Source organism: Mauremys mutica, chromosome 2, assembly GCF_020497125.1.
Source record: "Mauremys mutica isolate MM-2020 ecotype Southern chromosome 2, ASM2049712v1, whole genome shotgun sequence".
NCBI classification, from domain to species: Eukaryota; Metazoa; Chordata; order Testudines; family Geoemydidae; genus Mauremys; species Mauremys mutica.
Window position 1 is genome coordinate 47,738,221 of NC_059073.1, and position 24,827 is coordinate 47,763,047.

General features: G+C 41.9%; 1 protein-coding gene across 2 annotated transcripts in view; it reads left to right on the forward strand.

The window, feature by feature from the left end:
* The window catches only part of PIP4P2 (phosphatidylinositol-4,5-bisphosphate 4-phosphatase 2), a 59,600-nt gene that overhangs the window by 12,435 nt on the left and 22,338 nt on the right, over window positions 1–24,827 (forward strand). The window contains exons 2-5 of one of the 2 annotated variants that reach the window (XM_045006191.1): window positions 2,997–3,142; window positions 6,213–6,319; window positions 8,534–8,657; window positions 22,415–22,467. In XM_045006191.1, coding sequence (XP_044862126.1) covers window positions 2,997–3,142; window positions 6,213–6,319; window positions 8,534–8,657; window positions 22,415–22,467 — 430 coding nt within the window. Of the gene's footprint in view, window positions 1–2,993; window positions 3,143–6,212; window positions 6,320–8,533; window positions 8,658–22,414; window positions 22,468–24,827 lie in introns of both variants that reach the window. The other variant, XM_045006190.1, reaches the window with a different exon arrangement.

Below are 24,827 nucleotides of genomic sequence, written 5' to 3' on the forward strand. Positions count from 1 at the left end.
AAAATGATTTGCAGTGCCTGTTTCTTTACTGGGCTAAGGTATCTTTCACTATCTGCAATAATAAAGACTGTTTTCAAAGCCAAGAATTCTTTTATTGAAAATAAAAAAACTTCCTTGACAGACACACAACATTTCAGGAACCTAAAAGGGCAGGGGGTGGGGTGGTGGGGTGGTGGACTGTACAGTCACAAGTACTGTCCTGTCCTGTCTGGAGTACTGTGCAATGACTGCTGCACTTCAGGGTGCATATACTGCATGGTGATGGGGGTTGAGTGCAGAGGGTAAGGGTCGTAGTTCTCAGGGCTGGTTGGGGAACGTACAGGTGTTGGAGGCAGCTGGTGGTGGTAAGAACCTGGATGCTGGGGAAGGGGGTTTTGAGCTGACATTGGGGCACAAGGGAAAAAGCTTTGGGACGGGGTGGGCGGGGGAGTAGCACGGTAGTGCTCTGCCTGCATGGCTACGAGTGACTGGATAGAGTCCACTTGGCGCGCCAGGATGCTTAGCAGCTGCTTTGTGCTTTTCCTCCTGGCCACTGCGTTTCTTTGGCGGATCCTGCTTTCCCTTTCTCTCCAGTCCTGCAGGTTTTTACTCTCTCTAGTAGAGTGATCAATAACTGTTTTCAGCATGTCTTCCTTGGTTTTTCGCGGCTTCTTCCTGAGATTTTGTAGTCTCTGTGCAGTGGTGGAGACGGGCAGTCCAGCAGTCAAGGTCGCTTTTGGAAAGGCAAAAATGGCAACAGTTAACAGGGTTAGCATTGTTCATTATCTCATCCAGACAGTAATTCCCACACACTGAAGGAGTTTACAGTTTTCACTTTAGCATACTTTTCCCATACCCAAACAGAGCACACATAACCCAACAGGAGCCACGAAATGGTGAGTAAGGGGGACTGATTGCTTCAGGGCTGTGCAGGGGTTTCTGTGCGTTGGGGACAGCAAACAGCTACAGGGGGGATCTGCACTGAACAGTCTCCCAACATTTTCCACAGGAGTTACTCCTGGAAGATATCTCGCTGCTGCGGGTCACCTGGGAAGAGTGGGAGGGTCTTCTACAGCAATGCGGATTCCGCCCTGGCCCCTATGCAGCTTGCCTGTGTGCAGCAATGGTCCCCCCACCCCTCGCAGCACAGTGGCGCGGACGCGTTAGCCTGACTGGGACAAGGACCACAGTGGCTCTCCCTATAAACCTGCGCAGGCACATTGCCCACGGTCTGGCTGAAACTTTTGAGGAGATTACCGCAGCCGATTACCGTGACGTGATAGACCACATCAATGGGCTATTCCACATCTAGGCATGCATGCATGCAGCCTTAACCCACCCTCCTCTCCCGAAACATTTCCATCCTGAAAACAAAAGCCGCTTACCGGTAACCCGCTCCTCTGCTTGTCTTTCACCAAGTGCTGGCTGCTGCGATTGGCTACCTTCCTCCTGGCTTGAGAAGAGCTCCTGGCTGCATGCCTCCTGGGACTCTGGGGTGTCTTCCCCCATCCCAGTAGCTTCACTCTCAGTTTCCTCCACCCCCCACTCCTCCTCCTCCTGCTCCTGTCCCCCACCCTGCTCAGAAGTGTCCATTGTGGTCGTCAGATTGGCAGTGGGGTCACCCCCAAGTATCACGTCCATCTCCCTGTAAAAACGGCAGGTCGTGGGGGCAGCGCCGGAGCGGCGGTTTCCCTCGCGGGCTTTGTAATAGGCATTCCGCAGCTCCTTTACTTTAACCCTGCATTGCAGCGTGTCCCGCTCATGGCCCCTATCCAGCATGGCCTTTGATACCTGCCCAAAGGTATCATAATTCCTACGGCTGGAGCGCAGCTGGGACTGCACAGCTTCCTCCCCCCAAACACTGATGAGGTCCAGCAACTCGCCATTGCTCCATGCTGGGGCTCGTTTGCCGCGTGGAGGCATGGTCACCTGGAAAGATTAACTGATTGCACTCCACACCTGGCTGAGCAAACAGGAAGGGGATTTTTAAAATTCCTGGGGCATTTAAAGGGCGGGTCACCTGAGGCCAGAGCAGTAGAGTGCAAACTGATGAGCAGAGTGGCTGAACAGGAATTCTGGGATATCTCCTAATACCCTGGAGGCCAATAACAGCGCTGGTGTGTGTCCACACCTGACGAGCAGCGCTGGATCACCAGCGCTGCACTCGCTACACCCCAAGCAGACCAGGTGTTCAGCCAGTGCTGCAGCCAGGGAGTTGCAGCGCTGGATGTGCCTTGCAGGTGTGGACAGTTACTAAGTTGCAGTGCTGGAAAGCCTCCACCAGCGCTGCAACTCTCAAGTGTAGCCAAGCCCTTTGACATCAGTGGAAGTTGAGGGCTCTTAGAACCCTCAGGATGTACTTTTAGCACCTTGTGGGATTGGATCCATAGTGCTCACTCTAGGGGAGCTATTCTTGGGAGTCAGGAAAAATTTCCTTTCTTGAAATTTTACCTGATTTCCTCTAGCATTACCCTTTTGTATGCCACATTAAAAATTTTTGTCCCAATGTTGCATCCTCTTCAGGTAATATAAATGCTTGCCAGGACTTTCCCACTTACCCAAGCTATGTATATTTTAATTATCTGTTTTCATTTTTCCTCCAGAAGTCAATCTTTTTCTCCTCTTCCCCCCCACACCCAATCATTGTTTTTGTTTCTCTCTGAACTCTTTGGAATTTGGCCACGTATCTTTGGTATTGAAGTGCCTGGATACAAATGCAGTAGTCCAGAGGCAGACGTGTCACCTCTTATCACCTTCCCAGTGTGTGATGTAATGCTTCTGTATTGTTAGTATTCTACAGTATGGTTATAGAACTAGGACTAATATATTAATACAGAACATTGGGGAAAATCTGTAAATCAGTTTTGTGATTACTTTAGATAAACGATAACTCCAACCACTAACTTTCTGATTCTGTGTCTTAAGCGATTGTGACCACTGGAAATATTTTCTGCTGTAGAGTGACTCTGACCCTATTGGTTTGGTTGTTGAACTGTTTTATCATTTCTTTGCAGCAGAACTCCCCCCTCCGTATACCGCCATTGCCAGTCCTGATGCCAGTGGTGTTCCTGTAATAAACTGCCGCGTGTGCCAGTCACTAATCAATTTGGATGGCAAGCTTCACCAACATGTTGTTAAGTGCACAGTTTGCAATGAAGCTACGGTAAATGGGTTTTTAGATTTTTCCATTGTTGTTGATATATTCTATTAACTCCTGGTTACGTAGAAAGGATATATCAGTATTACTGATCACCTAGCATGTTTATTCAAGAATTATTGACACAAGGTGGGCTCGGTTATCTGTTAGCAATGAAAATGTACAAAAGCAATAAAGTCTTCAAGCTCCTAAGCCTATTTGTTTCAGGTGGAATGCATATTGCTTTCCATCTCTTATTCTTAGCAAGTGGGAATTCAAAGGGTTAAAAGAGTCAGTTAAAGCAGAAGCTACCTCCCTGATGTTTTAGGGAGAGATGAGACAGCATGAAATGATAGGCTTTCGGGGTGGGGAGGGGTTGAAGGAAAAGAGGGGGCAGTATTTCTAGATAAGACACCTCGATTTTTTTTCTGTCATAAGTATTTTAGATGTAAATTAAGGAACACAATGCCTAATTTACCCAATGGACTGCATATGTGTATTTGGCTGAATATGTGCACTATTTTGTTAAATAATACTCTAAAGACTTTAGTTTTAACCATTGTTTAGAAAGTTTTGTGCTGTATATATAAACTCCACCCCTTCCCCTTTTATTTAAAAAACAAGTTTTCTCAGGACCTGAAATCTATAGTGTCCCCTTGACATACTTATAAAATCAACCAATGGTAAGTATGGATTTCATTATGCTCCCCATATCCGGGACTGCAGTGTTACACAGTGAGGGACAAATGTGCCTCTTGCCCTTGGGTGGGTGCAGAGCATCATGTTTGCAGCGGAAATAAAAAAATTCCATTACATTGAGGAAGCAAAATTTTTTGGATCCTAAGTGGGGTTCCCCAACTCAGCAGAAATCCCATCCATACACGTTAGAGGAGTTTGGCTGGGCAGAGAATATTGAAAGGGTGGTGGAGGGGTACTCCAAATGGCATCAATTCCACCACCTCCTCAAGTCACGTTAATCAGCATTATATCACGGGCTTCGTGTCCCTATACTGAATTTAACCAACTCATCCACACATGGAGACTGTGGCTCACTGACAGCACAGGACTGTTGAGACTCAGGAATCCTAGGTTGATTCCACATTCTCTAGTGGTTACAAACCTGTCTACTGCTGCTCTGTCGCAGCCTTTTCTCTGCAGGGTCCCAGTCCCTGCCTCCTCACCCAGCCAATCCCAGTCTTACCCTACCAGTTCTTACCCTACCCTGCTCCTCAGTTCTTGCACTTGGTGCCACAGCAGCCCCTGGCATCTGGAGGAACGATGTCAAGGAAAGTCTCCAGCAGCCCTGCTCTGGAGCATACCAAGTACAGATGGAATCTTTGGAGACTCTAGCTACCAAACTCTACAAGCATGTGTGAGCTGTGACTTTCAAAGGCTTAGAGCTTGGCCAACTCTGGATGATTTCTCATGGTCCCGACATTAAGCTTAACTTCCTATCAAATTCCAAGCCCTGGCACTAAAGCTAGTGCAATGGAGGTGCTAGAGCTGCTGGAAAAAATATTTGTAAGAATTTTTTTTAGCATATGTTACTTCGCCAATTTCCCTAACCTCATTTTCAGAAATGGCTGAACCATTTTTGCTGAAACTTTCCAAAAATATTTGGACTGAGGCAGTCACCTGACAGGGAAAAGGTCAGCTAAAAAGTTTGGCAGAGTAATTGAAAACTGTCTTGTAATGGGCAGTGTTGAGCAACCTTAGCTATAAGTGTAAGTTACCAGCTCTGCCGAGGATAAAACTTTTCCATTAGAAATCTGTCAGTTAACGTGTGAATACACTGATAGAAACTGATATTTCATAGATTCTTAGGCCAGGAAGGAACACTATGATCATCTAGTTTCATCTTTTGGATAACACATAAAAAATTAAGAGAACTTGAAATATTTTTAAAGATATATTTTTAATTTGTTGAAAAGGAAAGAGGGAGTGGGGTTGTTCTAGCCGTAAAAATGTGCTGATAGCAGGAACTTCTGAGATATAAAAAATGCAGGTCCTAGCTTTAGGTGTTTGTGATTATCTCGTAGAGAATGAACAAGATACCTGATTCTCTTACTATTCTTGATTAATTTGTATTACCATAGCACGTAGGAGACCTCTCATGCACCAGGACCTTATTGCGTTAGGCGCTATACAAACAGGCAGATAATATTTCAGATATTTTGTTCTAAATTATATTGTATTGTAACTTCAGTCTATCCATTCGGTTAATTATTTTGGTCCAGATTCTAAAAGGTATTTAGGCACATAACTCCCAAAGGGTCTTAGCTTTTGTGCCAGATCTTGCTCCCTTACTTATGTGAATATTGCAGTCAGTGGGATTAAGTCTCAAAGTATGACAGGTAGGCTTTGTCTCTTAAACAGCAGTATTTGTTTAGAATACATTTCAGTAAACGTTGAATAAAACTAAACTTTGTAGGTTTTGAACTCTGTTTCTAAAATATGAACTGGACACTGTGCACTAGGCTACAAAATCCTTGGTTGCTTGTTTTATATACATATAAAAATAAATCTTTTTCCTCTCAGTAGAGACTGTATATTACTTGACTGAGGCTGTGTGTATATAATAGTGAGTAGATAGATAGATTGAGAGAATAATGAGGATAAACCCTTTGGAGATGTGGATATTTAAACATTCAAGTGGCAGTGTATGAAATACTAGTGTTCTTAGGATTCATTTTATAAAATCAAATGTAAGGGCTACAAAGTTCAAACAACATGCATTCACCAATTTATGCAAACATACACATGTATGGAACTGGGACCTAATTTAATGTTATGCTTCTTCAGCTAAATAGTGAGACAAAAGCATTTTCCTACTCTTTAAGCTAAAGTTAGGGTGCCGATCAACAATTTTAATTGTTTGTTGTTAAAACTTTAGCCCTGTTTGTTTGTTTGTTTATTTATTTATTTATTTTTTGTCATGTTCTGTCCTGTAAGGAGAGAACCTGTACTTCCCTTTTCTTAACTGGGATTCATGTCATATCATTTACTCTGTTTAAGATACTTAGGAAACTAGCAAAAAAAATTAGTTCACTATTTTTGTATAAAAATTCTGATGGTTTTGTTGGTTTTTTTTGTCTAGCCAATCAAAAACCCTCCTTCAGGAAAGAAATATGTTAGATGTCCATGTAATTGTCTTCTTATCTGTAAGGATACGTCTCGGCGAATAGGATGTCCAAGACCCAACTGGTAAGACCTAAAGAATCTTAATGACAGATACAATGGTGATGTGAATGTTATAAATATTTTAATATCATTGTTAGTCATTCATTTAGCAAAGTGTGTCCACTTTCATTAACACTACACAAATATTTGTCCATGGATCTGTGTAGACCTCAATTTATTGGATTCATTAGGTTAACATATTCAAAGAAGAAAACTATATTACTAGTGCCATAATATCTGTTTCTCTAACATGATTGATATCAGTTTCAAGAATATTTAATATATTTAATATGGAATAGTTTATTGTGTAAGTTGTATGAGGAATATATGAAGTGAATAGCATACAGTATAGTAGGGAAACAATTTAAATGTTCTGGGAAATATTGTGCATAATTTTCTGCAAGCTCAGTTCTATGGTAATTCCATGGGAAAGTGGTGAATACACAACTCGTGTTATAGTAACTCTGTTGCTTAGTAATGGTGAATAACATGACACACTTGTTAAATCTTTCATTGCAGAAATCCTTCCTACTCCTTTCTCAAAAAAATAAAATTAGTCAGTGAACATATCTGCTCTTTGTTTAGAAAAACTAGTTAATATAAACTGATCTGATGTTTATGCGAATCTTTAGAATTCTAAAATAAATAAGAGGCATGTGTCTGGACACACCAGATGCCACTGCATACTTTCACACAATAAGTGAAATCCCAGCCCCATTGGAGTCAAGGATTTCATCCAATAAATCTAAGTAAGCAGGAATCCATAACACATAATAATGTACTAGATAATCAGGAAGCACAAAAATAAACCAATTTCCCTAAGTTTGTTAAAACATCAGTCCCAATAGTATATGCTTCTTCAGCAGCTCTGCTTGAAGGAGAGCAAGATTGGGAGTGTGCATATTGTAGGAAAGGGCCCTTGACAGAGACTGCCCTGCCACTGTTGCCTGCCTTCCACACTTGAAGGGGGTCTGGCCCAACCTGAGCTGTGGCAGCATAGATGAGGCGGGATGAGGTGGATTAGATGATTCTTTGTGCCTGCATTTTTGCTTCATATACTGTCATCTTTGTTGTATGTTCAAACCACGTGAGCAAACTGGAAACATGAAATGATACAGTCTGGTTAACTTAAAAATACAAAACCAAGCATGTGACAATATTGACATTAAATGGTCTTTGGAGCTCAAAATTGATTTTTTTTCCCTAGTTGCTACAGAGTGGGCTATTTAGGACTAACTTAATGCTAAATGACTTCGTGTATAGAAAAAGTTTTTTATCTTTAAATAGATTTTGCTCTTAAGTGGGCTTAACTGTACTGGAATCCTGGTATTTTCTGACCTTCTGCATTTGAATGACACTATGCCAGTTCTCATTCCCATTTCCAACTTGAGGATAGATATAAAGAATGGCTAATGTCATCTGAGTCGCCCTCTGTGTGGGTCCCAGGTGAGCAAACCTCCTGGGAAATAAACAGGGATCTCCCATAGTCTGTCCAAGCCTCATGCTGTGAGATTTACAAAACCTGGTGTTTTGTGTGTGTGTGTGAGAGAGAGATCTTGTAAATCGGGCATATTCTCAGTGCTTGCCAAAGCTGAGCAGTCTGAGGTGAGTGTTGGGCATCCCCTTTGTGGGCAGAGACTGTTGACACAGAAGAGGCAAGGAGGCTGCCTGGCCTGTCTTGGCTTGGAGTGTGTGGGAAAGAGGGAGAGAGTCGTATGAGAAGAAGGAGAAATCTACTTGGAGAAGGGGTGAGGAGAGATGACTGATTTTGAAGGAAAAGGAGCGTTTGAATGGGGAAGGATGTTGGCTGGAAGGCCAAGATTGAGAGTCCCACTCCTGCTATGTGTTTCCCCAGCCATTGCCATGTATCTCTGTTCACAATCTTGAATATCTGGTCATCTCACCCAGATTTTCTGCACTCTCAATACTCCCCTCTTCATGAGGGGCAGTGTCCCAAACTGGACTCTGCTGTTTGCTGGCTAGGTCTCTGTTCTTGAAATTGTCGCCATTTACACTTGTATAATAACCTTTCAGTAAAGAAAATGGTGTCTTCCTTACCTGTTTGGAAAACACTAATAAGAGAGAGCTCAATTGGATGCACATATAATAAGAAGTAGGTTCCACTTTACAGTCATAAAATATTTGGTAAGGTCTTGCAGAGCTAATAACCTAAATGCATCATCCCTTCCCCTCGTTAGTGTAATGACATGGCATATATGTTTAATGTTCCTACCACAGTAGACGCATCATTAACCTTGGTCCAGTGATGTTGATTCCGGAAGAGCAGCCAGCTCAGCCTGCCTTGCCAGTTCAGCCAGAAGGTACTCGGGTGGTGTGCGGACACTGTGGAAATACATTCCTGGTAAGTAACCAATGTTCATTGTAGTGTCAGGGTTTTCGTGTACACTTGGAGCTGGGGTTGTGATTCCCAGCTCAAATAGATATTTAGATGCGTCTGCGCTAGCTCAAGCAAGTGTGCTAAAAATAGCAGTGTAGCATGGATGGCAGCTCAAGACTAGTTGCCCAAGTACTCATCCTCTCCCCCATGGCATATACTCAAACGGTTAGCTTGAGCCACTGCCTGTGCTATCCCGGCTATGCAGCATATCATCTGGGAATAAATTCTCCTCTGTTACATCAGTGCAATATCACTGAAATCAATGGAACTCATCCAAGACCCTATGCCACTGGTATAGCATTGATGTGGAACCATATCCCTCTGTGAGTTGATTGTTAAGACACAGATATCACCTTGAATATGCAGTTTGTAACTGAGTATTTACTTGTGCTTCTTCAAGAAAATCCCCTAGTATTCTCTCCATCTAGGAAAGGGTCAGGCCCATAACCAATACAATACTGATGGAAAACTATTGTTAAACTGTTGTTGTTACAATCCAGTGATGATAATATTCTGCAGTAAGTAAACATGTGTAATTGTTTCTATTATAGTTCATTTTTTAGATGCTCATAACTTTTTGAAACTTTCACCTCTGGATAAAATTCTCCATGCTTGGACTCGAGTTTTGCAAAGACTTATGCACATTCATAACTTTTATCAAGTGGGTAGTCCTTTTGAAGCTACGCTCATGTGTAAATTTGTGTAGGATTGAAGCTTTAGTTTGAGGCCAAAGGTAAATATTCATTTGAAAGTTTGAGCAAAAAGGTCAGTTGTTTTAGAATAGGAGGATTGGGAAAAGTATTGTTTTTCCCTACTGTAAAAACATTTTTGCAACCGTTTGTTGACCAGCCCTGTTGTCATAATGCTTGAGGTTTCAATGTTGAAATTGACTATAAAAATAGTCCTTATAGAGATGTAATGCACAGCCTTATGCTGGAGGAAATTAGCTTTGATTTCACTAACATATTAGTGTTTGAAAATCATGTTGTGAACATGCATAGTAGACATTTGTTGCAAAGTGCATTAGTTATGTCCCTATGAAAAATGGCCAGTGCAGGTCCTTGAAGCTAAACTGTTTTCATAATCAACTGACCAATGTCACCTTGCTAAAGCAAGGGCTCTATCCAACCTTGTAAGGTGTGCAAGGGCTACAGATAGACTTCTTTATATCTGTAGCTAAATGTAAAGGGGCTGAGGAAGGGCTTCAGCTTGCCTTGCAATGGGTGCAAGAGAGGGGCTCCCTTGTGGCAGTTTTGCAACAGGACGTGGTTTTTTTTTGTGGGGTACATTTACAGATCAATTAAAGAGCACACTAACCACCCTAAATACTGTTGTAGTTTAAATGTGAGTTTGTGAGGTGTGCCAGTATGCTGTAGGTTCTAAGGGGCACTAGTTAGGGATCTGGGTCATGGATTTACACATGATATTTGCAAGGCTTTTTTGCAATGCTAAAGTTGTGAAGTCTTGGAGACAGAAATTCCTTCTATTGACTGTTCTTTTTTTCCATTTTTTCTTATGAATAAATAAAAATCATACCTAGTGCAACCTACGCCTCCCCTCCCCCCCCAAAAAAATCCAATGTTAAGGTTTCATGGTTAAACATTCAGAAATCAGTACATTTCAGCTTGTACGCAAAACCTTAACTCCGACTGCTTCCTTATATTTACAGAAACACAATATTTCTTAAATAATAGGATATCACTTTTAAAAAAATCTTCAACCTTCAAGATCAAATTCTTCTAAGGGCCCATCTACAGTACACATTTTATCACCTTATAACATGGGTTGATTTTTGCCTATGTAGATAGTTTAAATTCAGTTTGGGACTATATTATGGAATCCTTTTAGAGCTCTGGCATGATATAAAAGAGTGCAGTCTGGTAAATGATTGTAACTTGATTCTGTGACATTGTTATAATGCTGTTTGGCTCCATCTACATAGGCAAAACTAAGCAATTATTAAATAGTCATGGTATTGTTATGTTTTAATGCATTCTCTTGACACAATAATATTGTAGTGCAGACAGACCCTTATACTGCATTGTTTTACTAGAAACAGTGTCCTATGCAATCAAATTCTACTGGATAACCTGCCAGACCCCTTGTTCAGGTGTTTTTGCAAACACTGAGATTTTAATTTTTTGTCCACTCTATCTGTAGGAGTAGTGCATATTTGTAAGCTACATAATGTACTTAGATTCTTCTCTGCTATGAAGTGTTCTATGATTCTTTGTATGAACAAGACTACAAAAACTACTTTGCACATACCTACCTTCAAAAAACTCAGTTTTATAAATTAGTATCTTATTCATGAATGCAAATTTGATGGCTGCTTTAGGGAATCACACTCCAAGTAACATTTTAAGCCTGGTATCAGAGGGGTAGCCGTGTTAGTCTGGTTCTGTAGAAGCAGCAAAGAGTCCTGTGGCACCTTATAGACTAACAGACGTTTTGCAGCATGAGCTTTCGTGGGTGAATACCCACTTCTTCACCCATGCTGCAAAACGTCTGTTAGTCTATAAGGTGCCACAGGACTCTTTGCTGCTTCCATTTTAAGCCTGGTTCAGCTTGTGTGTTCCCTACAAGGGATACTAGAAAACTGTAAATGCAAAAAATGGCTGGTTCTCCATTTTTAATATTGCCATAATTTAATTGCCATCAAGGTGGACGTCGCCCATTTCCAACAGTTCACAAGAAGGTGTGAGTATCAGCAGAGGGAAAATTTACTTTTTGTAATGACCCATCCACTCCCAGTCTTTATTCAGGCCTAATTTGACGGTCTCCAGTTTGCAAATTAATTCCAGTTCTGCGGTTTCTCGTTTTTGTTTTTGAAGTTTTTTGTTGAAGAATTCCCACTTTTAAGTCTTTTATTGAGTATCCAGGGAGATTGAAGTGCTCTCCTACTGTTTTTTTGAATGTCACAATTTTTGATTTGTGTCCATTTATTCTTTTGCATAGAGACTGTCCAGTTTGGCCAGTGTACATGGCAGAAGGGCATTGCTGACACATGATGGCATATATAATAATTTTACATAATTTTTTCTCTCTTGATATTTACCCCTTCTTGTCAAGTGTTGGAAATGGGCCACTTCCACCTTAATTAAATTGGCCTCATTAGCACTGACCCCCCACTTGGTAAGGCAACTCCCATCTTTCCATGTGATGTGATATATATACTACTTACTGTATTTTTCACTCCATGCATCTGATGAAGTGGGTTTTAGCCCATGAAAGCTTATGCTCAAATAAATTTGTTAGTCTCTAAGGTGCCACAAGGACTCCTTGTTGTTTTTAATAAGAGAAGAGTTGGTGAATCATACTAGTTGAGACAATTTAGAACAGTTTGGCTAAAATCATATAGCATTTGACGTTTACTATTAAAATAAAATAAATTAGTTTCCCTCCCAATTTCCCCCTTCTATAATTAACATTGCCAGGGCTTCCCTGTTGGAGGGTTAACAATATCACTAATCTGCTGCAAAGTGCTTCAGAGTTAGAGAAAACTGGCCTGCTTTCTGCTCATGTGGCTCAGTTTCTCCCAGCCTACACAGGACACATGCCTTTTGTAAAGCAGCTGCCCTGACAGACTCCATGGGGTAAGTAGAGTCCTGCTACAGGGAACCTATTGGAGCATAGCCAAAACTACAACACCCAATTCTAGAAACCTCTGAGTGTGGAGTGCTAATGGTGCATCTGCCTAGCAACAATGACCCTGACACAATTCATTCCTACCCACCCCCCTGTTCTCTACAAATCTCTTAGAGACATATCTCTCTGTTGGGCACATGGGTTACACTGGCACAGATGGAATCAGACAGCCATCTTGTAGGTGGGTCCTCTGTATGTGTAAATAGTCCCAAAGCCCTCTACTTACCTCTGGAGACCCAGCAAATGCCTCTTCAGGTCCAGTGTCTTGGATAGTACCTACAGTCAGGGCCGCCCAGAGGGGGGGGCAAGAGGGGCAATTTGCCCCAGGCCCCGAGCCCCACAGGGGCCCCCACGAGAGTTTTTCGGGGCCCCTGGAGCGGGGTCCCTCACTCGCTCCGGGGGGGGCCGGAAAACTCTTGCGGGGCCGGGTGCAGGAGCTTCTTCGCTCCCGGTCTTCGCCGGCGTGGGGTTCTTCCGCTCCGGGGCGGAAGGACCCCCCGCTGGCGAATTATTGCCGAAGACGGAGCGGGACCCGCCGCCGGAGTGCAGCTCGGTCTTCGGCGGTAATTCAGCGGCGGGGGGCCCTTCCATTCCGGGACCCGCCGCCGAAGTGCCCCGAAGACCCGCGGCGGGGCCCCCCCCGCCGCCGAATTACCGCCAAAGACCGGGCTGCACTTCGGCGGCGGGTCCCACTTCGGCGGTAATTCGGCGGCGGGGGGTCCCCGCCGCGGGTCTTTGGGGCACTTCGGCGGCGGGTCCCGGAACGGAAGGGCCGCCGAAGACCCCGGGCCCCCGGAATCCTCTGGGCGGTCCTGCCTACAGTAGATCTTATTAGTCAGAAATTTCCACTACAACTGGTGTATTTCCACCAATACATGTCTACAGTGGTGTAGTTAAGGTTCCAGCAGTTGCTGCCATTGTGTCCACTAGACTTTCTTTTAGACAACATGGTAGACCTATACACCAGAAATTGCAAGAGCCTTTTGTGTGCTAGTGCTTAGGTCTGGGAAGTAGGAGTCAAAGTTAGAAATCTCTGATCTCCTCCTACTGTGCTGCCTGAAAAAGTATCATTTGAAGTGTTTTAGGTAGCCAGCCAGCCAGTCAAGCAGTGGCACAGAGAGCTACAGCAGCCAGCAAACAGAGCTGTAAACAGAGGAGTTTGAGTGGGAGTTCTGTTGGAGGAGTTTGGGGGGGAAGACTAGGAGAACCAGGCAGAGGAACAGACAGGCTAGTGAAGGGAGTGTGTGGTGTTCTGGCAGTGTTGTGGTGCTCGCTGGGGGTTTGTTTTGCTGTGGATGGTGGTTTGGTTTGTGTTTCCCGGACCAAGGTGGGAAGGCTATGACAGATACAGAGGCAGCAGTGGTAGTTACCCAAGCAGTGGAAGACTCAGTGAAGATGACTGGATGTGGAAGCTGTGGCGTGTACATGATCCTGGAGGGGATACCTGAAAAGAGTTTTCTCTGCATGAAGTGTCACCTGATAGAGCTAATGGAAGAAAAGATCCGAGGATTGGAGATACAGGTGGAAATTCTGGTTGAGCTTAGAAAGGGGTTCGAGCAGATGATGGAGCAAAGACATGAGGAGGCTGAAGGGAAAAGCTCAGACTTGCAGATGGAAGCAGGACCAAAGAACTCTGAGGGGAGATTTCTGGGTGAGGAAAATGAACACTGGAGGCATGTGACTAAGAGAATTAGGCAGAAGAAAAGACAGGCTAGTGAAGGAGAAATAGAGCTCAGGAACAGGTTTGCGGAGTTGGAAAATGAAGAAGGGGCACAGCAGGTGGTCGCTGAAGGTGAGGGGGCAAGGAAGAAGAGAAGAACAGCCAGTCCTATAGAAAGAGGGGAAGAGTCAATGGAGATAACACCAAATATGAGCCCCATGAGGTTGGGTTGCAGAGGATTACAAGAGAGAATAGGAATCAAGAGAACTTGCAGCCAGAGGGAACAGGGGATAGACCGGAGAATCGCACCATCACCAGGAAAAGGCAGGTCTACATGATTGGAGACTCCTTACTGAGAAGAATAGACAGGCCTGTAACCAGAGCTGATCCAGAGAACAGAAGGGTGTGCTGTCTGCCAGGTGCTAAGATACAGGATGTGGACCTGAGGCTGAATAGGATCCTAACGGGAGTGGGAAAGAATCCACTGATTGACCTTAATGTGGGAACAAATGATACGGCTAGATGCTTGCTGGAATGTATCAAGGGAGACTGTGCCAGGCTGGGGAAGATGCTCAAGAAAATCAAGGCTCAGGTGATCTTCAGTGAGATTCTGCCTCCTCCTAGAGAAGGGCAACAAAGGTGTGACAAGATTATGATGATCAACAGATGGCTCAGGCAGTGGTGCTTTAAGAAGGGCTTTGGGATGTATGGCCACTGGCATCCATGAACAGAGGACTGTTCTCTCGGGATGGACTTCACCTGAGTAGGGAGGGACATAGACTTCTAGGATGGAGGCTGGCACAACTGAGTAAGAGAGCTTTAAACTAGGAATTTGGGGGAGATGGTTGGGAGATGTCCAGGTAATCTCCACACTGGATTTTAACATTGAGAGAGAAGAAAACCAAGTAAGAAAGGATACAGCTGTGGATAGGAGAATGGACATAAAGAGGAAGGGTAGTGTAGATACCAGTCTAATAGGCAGTACTGGTGGTAGAATGTCTGTGCCTAATCGGGTAAAGAATGTGAGAGAAGCCAAACAGCAAAAATTGAGATGTTTGTACACCAATGCGAGGAGCCTAGGTAACAAAATGGAGGAACTAGAGTTACTGGTGCAGGAAGTGAAAGCAGATATTATAGGGATAACAGAAACATGGTGGAATAGTAGTCATGACTGGAGTACAGGTATTGAAGGGTATGTGCTGTTTAGGAAAGACAGAAATAAAGGCAAAGGTGGTGGAGTAGCATTGTATATCAATGATGAGGTAGACTGTAAAGGAATAAGAAGTGATGGAATGGATAAGACAGAGTCTGTCTGGGTAAAAATCACATTGGGGAAGAGCTACTAGAGCCTCCCCTGGGATAGTGCTTGGGGTGTGCTATAGAGCACCGGGATCTGATTGGATATAGATAGAGATCTCTTTAATGTTTTTAATGAAGTAAATACCAATGGGAATTGTGTGATCATGGGAGACTTTAACTTCTCAGATATAGACTGGAGGACAAGTGCTAGTAATAATAATAGGGCTCAGATTTTTCTGGAGGCGATAGCTCATGGATTCCTTCACCAAGTAGTTGCTGAACCAACAAGAGGGGATGCCATTGTGGATTTGGTTTTGGTGAGTAGTGAAGACCTCATAGAAGAAATAGTTGTAGGGGACAACCTTGGTTTGAGCGACCATGAGCTAATTCAGTTCAAACTAGATGGAAGGATAAACAAAAATAAATCTGCGACTAGGGTTTTTTATTTCAAAAGGGCTAACTTTAAAAAATTAAGGAAATTAGTTAGGGAAATGGATTGGACTGAAGAACTTGTGCATCTAAAGGCAGAGGAGGCCTGGAATTACTTCAAGTCAAAGTTGCAGAAAACTATCAGAAGCCTGCATCCCAAGAAAGGGGAAAAAATTCATAGGCAGGAGTTGTAGACCAAGCTGGATGAGCAAGCATCTCAGAGAGGTGATTAAGAAAAAGCAGAAAGCCTACAAGGAGTGGAAGATGGCAGGGATCAGCAAGGAAAGCTACCTTATTGAGGTCAGAACATGTGGGGATAAAGTGAGAAAGGCCAAAAGCCATGTAGAGTTGGACCTTGCAAAGGGAATTAAAACCAATAGTAAAAGGTTCTATAGCCATATAAATAAGAAGAAAACAAAGAAGAAGTGGAACCGCCAAACATTGAGGATGGAGTGGAGGTTAAGCATAATCTAGGCATGGCCCAATATCTAAACAAATACTTTGCCTCGGTCTTTAATGAGGCTAATGAGGAGTTTAGGAATAATGGCAGGATGGCAAATGGGAATGAGGATATGGAGGTAGATATTACCACATCCGAGGTAGAAGCCAAACTCGAACAGCTTAATGGGGCTAAATCGGGGGGCCCAGATAATTTCCATCCAAGAATATTAAAGGATCTGGCATATGACATTGCAAGCGCATTAGCAAGAATTTTTAATGAATCTGTAAACTGAGGGGTTGTACCGTATGACTGGAGAATTGCTAACATAGTTCCTATTTTTAAGAAAGGGGAAAAAAAAGTGACCTGGGTAACTACAGGCCTGTCAGTTTGACATCTGTAGTATGCAAGGTCTTGGAAAAACTTTTGAAGGAGAAAGTAGTTAAGGACATTGAGGTCAATGTAATTGAGGCAAAATACAACATGGTTTTACAAAAGGTGGATCGTGCCAAACCAACCTGATCTCCTTCTTTGAGAAGGTAATAGACTTTTTTTAGATAAAGGAAATGCAATGAATCTAATTTACCTTGATTTCAGTAAGGCAGTTGATACGGTTCCACATGGGGAATTATTAGCTAAATTGGAAAAAATGGGGATCAATATGAAACCTGAAAGGTGGATAAGGAACTGGTTAAAGAGGAGACTACAACGGGTCATACTGAAAGGTGAACTGTCGGGCTGGAGGGAGGTTACTAGTGGAGTTCCTCAGGGATCGGTTTTGGGACCAATCTTATTTAATCTTTCTATTACTGATCTTGGCACAAAAAGTGGGAATATGCTAATAATGTTTGCGAATGACACAAAGCTGTGAGGTATTGCCAATGCAGAGAAGGCCTGGGATATCATACAGGAAGATCTGGATGACCTTGTAAACTGGAGTAATAGTAATAGTTTGAAATTTAATAGTGAAAAGTGCAAGGTCATGCATTTAGGGATTAATAACAAGAATTTTTGTTATAAGCTGGGGACTCATCAGTTAGAAGTAACAGAGGAAAAGGAGGACCTTGGAGTATTGGTTGATCACATGATGACTATGAGCTGCCAATGTGATATGGCTGTGAAAAAAGCTAATGCGGCCTTGGGATGAATGCATCCCAAGGCCGCATTAGCTTTTTTCACAGACAAGGTATTTCCAGTAGCGATAAGAAGGTGTTAGTACCGTTATACAAGGCACTGGTGAGACCCCATCTGGAATACTGTGTGCAGTTCTGGTCTCCCATGTTTAAGAAGGATGAATTCAAACTGGAACAGGTACAGAGAAGGGCTACTAGGATGATCTGAGGAATGGAAAACCTGTCTTATGAAAGGAGACTCAAAGAGCTCAGCTTGTTTAGCCTAACCAAAAGAAGGCTGAGGGGAGATATGATTGCACTCTATAAATATATCAGAGGGATAAATACCAGGGAGGGAGAGGAATTATTTAAGCTCAGTACCAATGTGGACACAAGAACAAATGGATATAAACTGTCCATCAGGAAGTTTAGACTTGAAATTAGACGAAGGTTTCTAACCATCAGAGGAGTGAAGTTCTGGCACAGCCTTCCAAGGGGAGCAGTGGGGGGAAAAAGACGTATCTGGCTTCAAGGCTAAGCTTGATAAGTTTATGGAGGGGATGGTATGATGGGATAGCTTAATTTTGGCAATTAATTGTTCTTTGACTATTAGTGGTAAATATGCCCGATGGGATGTTAGATGGGGTGGGATCTGAGTTACTACAGAGAATTCTTTCCTGGGTGTCTGGCTGGTGAGTCTTGCCCACATGGTCAGGGTTTAGCTGATCACCATATTTGGGGTCGGGAAGGAATTTTCCTCCAGGGCAGATTGTCAGAGGCCCTGGGTTTTTTTTTGCCTTCTTCTGCAGCGTGGGGCATGGGTCTCTTCCTGGAGGATTCTCTGCACCTTGAAGTCTTTAAACCATGATTTGAGGACTTCAATGGCTCAGACATAGGTTAGGGATTTGTTGCGGGAGTGAGTGGGTGAGATTTTGCGGCCTGCATTATGCAGGAGATCAGACTAGATGATCATATTGGTCCCTTCTGATCTTAAAGTCTATGACTTTTTAATGTAGTAGTGTTTATTGATCCATAGGTATGTACAGTATTTACAGCACGTTAAAATATGGCCCAGAGCTTGTTCTGTAAAGTTAAGGGAAACTGTTAACTTGATATTCTTGAAACTGACTAATTTAAAAACAAGAGTTTTTGAGAGATTAGGCTTAAATAAATAAATAAAATTAAAGAAAACCAGGGCATAATATTTAAAGCATGTGAAAGGATTTTCTTTTCCATAGGGATGCTTATGAGCGTTCTTTCAGAAAGAGAGAAATTGACTCTCCATAAAGTTTATCAAATGCTTAAAGTCACATGCTTAAAATATCTTTTTCTTCTTTCAGTTATAGTTATCTTAGGTGTTACTTTACACTAGGTAAAAAGTTTTCATGGCAAATGTGATTTTCATGTTGACTATGCCCCTGTACTAATTTCCACATTGAAGTTTTTCTTAAAATACAATATCTGTAATTGAAATACATTTTCATAAGAATTCTTTGACATTCCCATCAGTATTTCAGTACATCCATTCAGTGAATGGGGCTATTGTCTCAGCAAAAGCTTCTATTTTAATGAGACACATGGTATTTCCCATCAGGAGACCAAATCTCATGAGGCAAATTATGGCTGAGAAAACTTAGGTTTTAGTAGAATCTTGAAACAAACACCATTCCAGTTTTGTTTTAAGGTAGAGTCTGTAATTTAAATCAATATCTTTGTTTTAAAACAGTAGGCTTAATTACCTGTTAAGATAACCCGTTCACACTAACATTAGAATTTCCCTGCAATCTCATACCTCCATTTGTTGGTTGCTAAGACGATCTGATTTTTGCAGTCTGAATCTGCCTCATGTCAGGATGACTGTTTCATGTTTGATTTCCATTTTAAATGTACTGCAAACACTTTTTTTGCAGGGCGAGTGGGGTGGAGTTGAGGTAGGTGGAGCAGTTCGGTGATTTGCCCTTCCTGGTACCCAGTATACTGTTTACAAGATTGCCTCACAAGTTTAAAAACAAAAAATGGATAATAGTTCATGAGAAACTCAGATTTGCAGTAGGTGATGTCATTTTCTGAGCACCATTGACTGGAAAACATCACCATGATTTTTTTTGCAGTTTTCCACTTCCCACAGTCTCAACTGAGATTCAGAAATGGGTGATATCTTCTTCTCATATTTCTAACCGAAATGGAGTAGCTGAACTGTCAAATGAGTGGGTCTTCGTTGTTCTCATCTTATGCTTAGGATACTGGGGTTTTGTTTTTAATCTGTTGTAAAACTGTAACCCAATTTACTGGTGGGTGGGTCCGTGACACTTAAGTGACTAAATGCAAGATGAAAAGGATAATGTGGGGAAGAGAATGAAAAATTAAGTATCAAGAACTTTTTTTAGTAATTTTAACACACAGCTAATTTAGTCACCATTTTTACACCATCGCTGTAGCTTATAGGCAATATATACAAAGTCAAGAAAAACATTATTTCATGCAAAAGAACCATATGTTACATTCCTTCATTAATTTCACCACTTTCTAAGTGGGGTTGTTCTCATTCGTGTGTTTCCAGAAGAAGATTGTGCTGGCCATTCATAGTTGTCATTCTTGAAGAAAGTCTTCTGTGAATGGACAAGTTTCACATTGTGCCCTAAAGGTGGCAAAACTCAGGCCTTCCAGTCTGTAAAATTAAGCTAGAAACCTTACGAGACTATCTGCATTTCCACTTCGGATTCTAGCTGGAAAAACTCCAAGAACAGCCTTTCCTGTGTCATATTTGGCACTTGTGTTTCTGGTCTCAGAAGGAAACTGGGGATGGGGAGGGAAGTATTTGAATAAATTAGAAATGCAGGTGTTTGTTTTAACCCTTCCCCCACACCCACGGATAAAGATTCAGATGGGGCACCAAGTGTTTTATCCAAACTGATGACCAGGTCTTCTGTATCCTTCCCCTGCCTTAAGTCCTCTGCACTCCTGTAGGAACCCTGAGAATCTCTTCACCCAAGCCCCATTCTTTTTCTAATTTCTACCCCACTGCCAGATGCTGTTGAGGACTACTTGATGGAATTCCATCAATGGTCTCCCTGTACCATTACTTGATCTGTCGTAAGGACTGCGGTTGAATGATGTTAGGTTAATCTTGTTTCTCCTTCCTTGCCACTGCCAACTTCTGACAGTCCAAGGAGCAAGTTAATCAGGTCCACCCTAGACAGCTATATTCTGTAAGATAAAAATAATTGACACCACATATATTATAATGCTGCTGAGTTAAGGTGTTCTACAGAGCTTCTTATCGGGTTTGGCAGTATTCTCTTATCTGTGTGTAAGTCTGAGATAGTACCGCTCCAAGAATAAAATATACTGTAACTGTAGTCATTCCTCTGTCCATTGCTTTCCAGTGTTTTCTTCATTTTGTATTTTTGGATCTGATAGAGCAAATGGTTAAGCATGTGAGTGGTTCCATTGAGCTTGATGGAAACCAAGGCACAATTATTTTTATCAGAATTCTCTCTGTCCCCATGTTACCTTAGAAAATTGTAAATCTGATGACCAATCTCACCTATTTCCCCAGAGGGATTTTAAAATACAACCAGTGACAAAGCAAGAACACATATTGCTTGAGAAACTTGAACTCCAGGTCTTCTTAATTCCGATGTTTCAATGATTGATGTGTGTGCTAGTGGTCTCACATAGCTTATTAACAGAAATCTACCTGAGTGAGATGACCTGGAATCTATTAAGGCTTTTTCCACATTAGACCTTCTAAGTATATGTGAAAGCATTCTGCACACATTTAAATGCTGTTGTGATGTAGCTTGCATTTACATACAGTACAATTATAGGGCCTTGGTTAGATCTTTTTTATAGTAGGTTTGCACCAATATACTACCACTCACTTCAGTAGAGTTGCTCCTGATTTTACATGGAGATAAGCATCAAGGCCATAGTCTTCAGAAGCTATGCTATAGACTTGCTGGGAATTTGCAGCATGACAGTTGCCTGAGTTCTCAGGGTCGAGGGGGCAGAGTAGACAAATTACTAGACATGTTGGGAAATAGTTGGCAAGTGTTGTTCTGCTCCCATTGTAGAGATATGTGTATGAGAGGAGCAGTAGGACAATAGGCTGCATGTTCAGGCGATATATAGGACTGTGAATTCTTCCTTGCTATCTCCATTTCACACCAGCAAGCGTTTTACACTTTTCCCCGAGTAATGTGAACAGGGATTTTTTTGTCTGATAATGGTGCTGGCAAAACAATGATATAACACATCAGCCCTTCGTCCAGTGCACTAACGTGTCACAGAAAAACAATTCCTATCTCTGCTGGTTGAGTTAAACTTGCTGGAACCATTCTAGTAGTAACCATTGTGTTTTGACACAGAATGGCATTGTAATTATTGCTGGTTGAGATCTAATATGTGAGACCTTGTTTATGCTACACTATCTATAACTATGTCAATATTGTTCCCTTTGTAAGGGCTGTATCACAAATGGGATTTTGCTTTTATTTTCTATATGGAGCTTTCTGAATGTAGTGTTGTGTTTCTCTTGGTAATATAAAACTGATTTTTTTTAATGGTTTCTGTTAGGCAATGTGTTGTGCATTTTCTTTCTCCTCAAAATGAATCAGTTCTGTTTCTTTCCCTTTAATGAATCACTGCACGCAAAAAATATTAAAGCTGATTATCAAGAAAAGAGGTTAAAAGGGAAAAATGGGGGATGGGGAAGCTTCATTAGAACCTAGATGAATAATATTTTGAACAGTGGGATGTTCCAAAGAAAATACACTTGTTCTGGTTCAGAGGGTGCTCATAGTCTTAGAATTGGGAGAAATGACCTGGTTAATTATACTGCATTGCATTTGCTGCTGTTGTAAATGGAACCCTTGCTACGTCAAACAAGCTCATAACCGTTAGGCAAGTCATGGGAAATTATTTAACATGGAAATCCCAATCCAAGGAGTGCAACATTGTTCCTGGCAAAAGGGCATCCCATGTATGGAATAAAAGAAGAAACAAGTCAGATTAAAGCATGAGAAGCAAAATGTTTTTGCAGTGATCCCCAGTGACATTTAACATGAAGTAAAATAAACACTTTCTCAGGCTAGAGGGTTTTTTCAACTTTTTTTTTCTTTCTCTTTTACAGTGGATGGAACTGAGGTTTAACACTTTGGCAAAATGCCCACACTGCAAAAAAATGTAAGTTTCCTAAAAATGCTAAGTTTGTTGGAGAGACATTAGAAACAAATTTAAAGTAGTTAAACTTATGTCAAATATTATTGATGGAGAACAGGCTGACATGCAGATATTTGTTTTCTATACCTGAGAATACCGAGACTAAAGAGCATAATATGTGCCAGTGAACCCTTCCCTCCTTATTCCCTACAAGTTAGTAACAGTTTGACATATGCAGTTTAGATTAGTAACTGCTTTAATTTGATTGTCATTGTCTGAGGAAGAAATAGATGGCTAACAGTAGAAAGAGATGGATTACTACAACTAACAGCAGCTTACATTTTTATTTAATGTCTTTGAAGCTTACCATTTCATGCAGTTAATTGGGATGTTGCATAAATGTACAACCCACCTTGCCTTCAGCTTGAGAGCAATAGGAGAAGAAAGGAAAATATTTATTAATTTGGAAAGTATTTTGTTTTCTCCCTGTTACCAAATGCAAAGCTTAATTCATGTTAAGCAAGCTATTGCAATAAGATACTTAACATTTAATATTTATGGAATAATTTCTAACTTGTCTACTATTTGGTAAGGAATGAGAAGTTACATTAAGACTAAACGTTAAGAAGGAAAGTTAAGGAAGCAAACCACATATTTAAAATATATATTTAGAAAGTAAGTTTAACTTTTGCAACAATTGATTAGGCATGGTAGTAATTATCTTCAAATGCCACTAAAAATGATGGCTCCCACTGTTGCCCAGAATGTATGTTGGAAGCGAGAGGATTGCAAATAAAGGGCATGAAATTAGAGGTGAAAATATTAATTTAGCTGACTTATTTCCCATGCTAATGTTATTCAGAGGATCCTGTCTTCCCTTGTTATATTACTTCCAGTAATGGGAGTAGTATATGTTTCACTGAGAAAGGGAAATACCACCACGGTCCCATTTTGAGGGGGTTGCCAAGGCTGGCGTTAGATTTGCTGGGGCCCAAGCCCCACCGCCCGGGGCTGAAGCATGAGGACTTCAGCCCTGGGTGGAGGGGCTCAGGGTTACAGGTCCCCTGCCTGGGGCTGAAGCTCTTGAGCTTTGGCTGTGACCCCCGCTCCCCACCTGGGGCTGTGGGGCTTGGGATTTGTCTTTGGCCCCCCTACCCAGGACAGTGGGGCTCGGGTGGGCTTAGGCTTCGGTCCCCCTCCTGGGGATCAGGTAGTAATTTTTGTTGTCAGAAGGGGGTCATAGCGCAATGAAGTTTGAGAACCTCTGGTCTAGGCAGGTGAACCCTGGAGTCTGCGTTAATTGTCCTCCATTTGCTATCCCTGCTCTAGTGTATTGGCAGTAACTACGCACAGACTTTCTCTCCCAAACTGAGTACTACATTAATCGTGGTTAACAGTTATATTTTAAAACTGACATATAGCATTTTATGGCTGATCTCCAAGTTATCTCTCTCCTGATGTATCCCAAAGCACAGTGGAATCAAATATATCTTTTAAAAATGAACCAGCATGATGGTAACAAGTATACCACCTGATGTTAATGCTATAATCCTCATTCTCTCTCCCTGCTTCTTTGTTGTTGTCTTTTTGCTAGGTTATGTTGTATAATCTCTTTGGAGCACGGACCTCTTATTTGATTTGTTCTTAAAGGGACAAGCACACTTATGGTGCAGTATAAATAATAAACCTGGACCTTTACTGAAACTGATTTAATGTGCAAGCTGCAACTATCTTGACAGATAACAGAGAAGGGTTTGAGGGCATGCAGTATTGTGGCATAACTTTGCATCAAGTGCAAGCCCTTCGCCTTGGGACTTGAGGGGCCACAATCTTAAACTTCGTAGCTGTAGCTTTGTATTGTTTGGTTGGTGGACCTTTTCATGCACTCAAAGGGGGGGGGGGGTTGGGTGGGGACGGGAGAGGGGGTTTGTAGTTCTGACAAGAACAGATCAGTTCCTAAAGGAGGGATTTTAGGGTATAATTTAAGTGACTAAGGCTGCTAACTGCCTGAGTTATTTTGTAACCGAGACTGACTGACTGAGTCACTTGAGCACTTTAGCAAATATGAAAATCTGACTTAGGTTTACAACATAACTTCTAGTGGCAGACACAGAAAGGGTGGTGAAATTAATAATCACAAACTTACATCTGAATGTGTTTCTTTTATGCACTGTACAAATGACTTTCATACACCAGTGGAGACCGGATTGGCACCCAGAAAAATGAATTCTAATACATAAATTGTGCCTCATAGAATGTAAACACTTTTGATTACATTTTTAAGAGAGTGCATGTAATAACCGAACTAAAATAAAGTTATCTTTGATATATCGAAAGAAGCAAATCAAGCAGTTAAATTTGATTCATACCCAGCGTCTTCACAA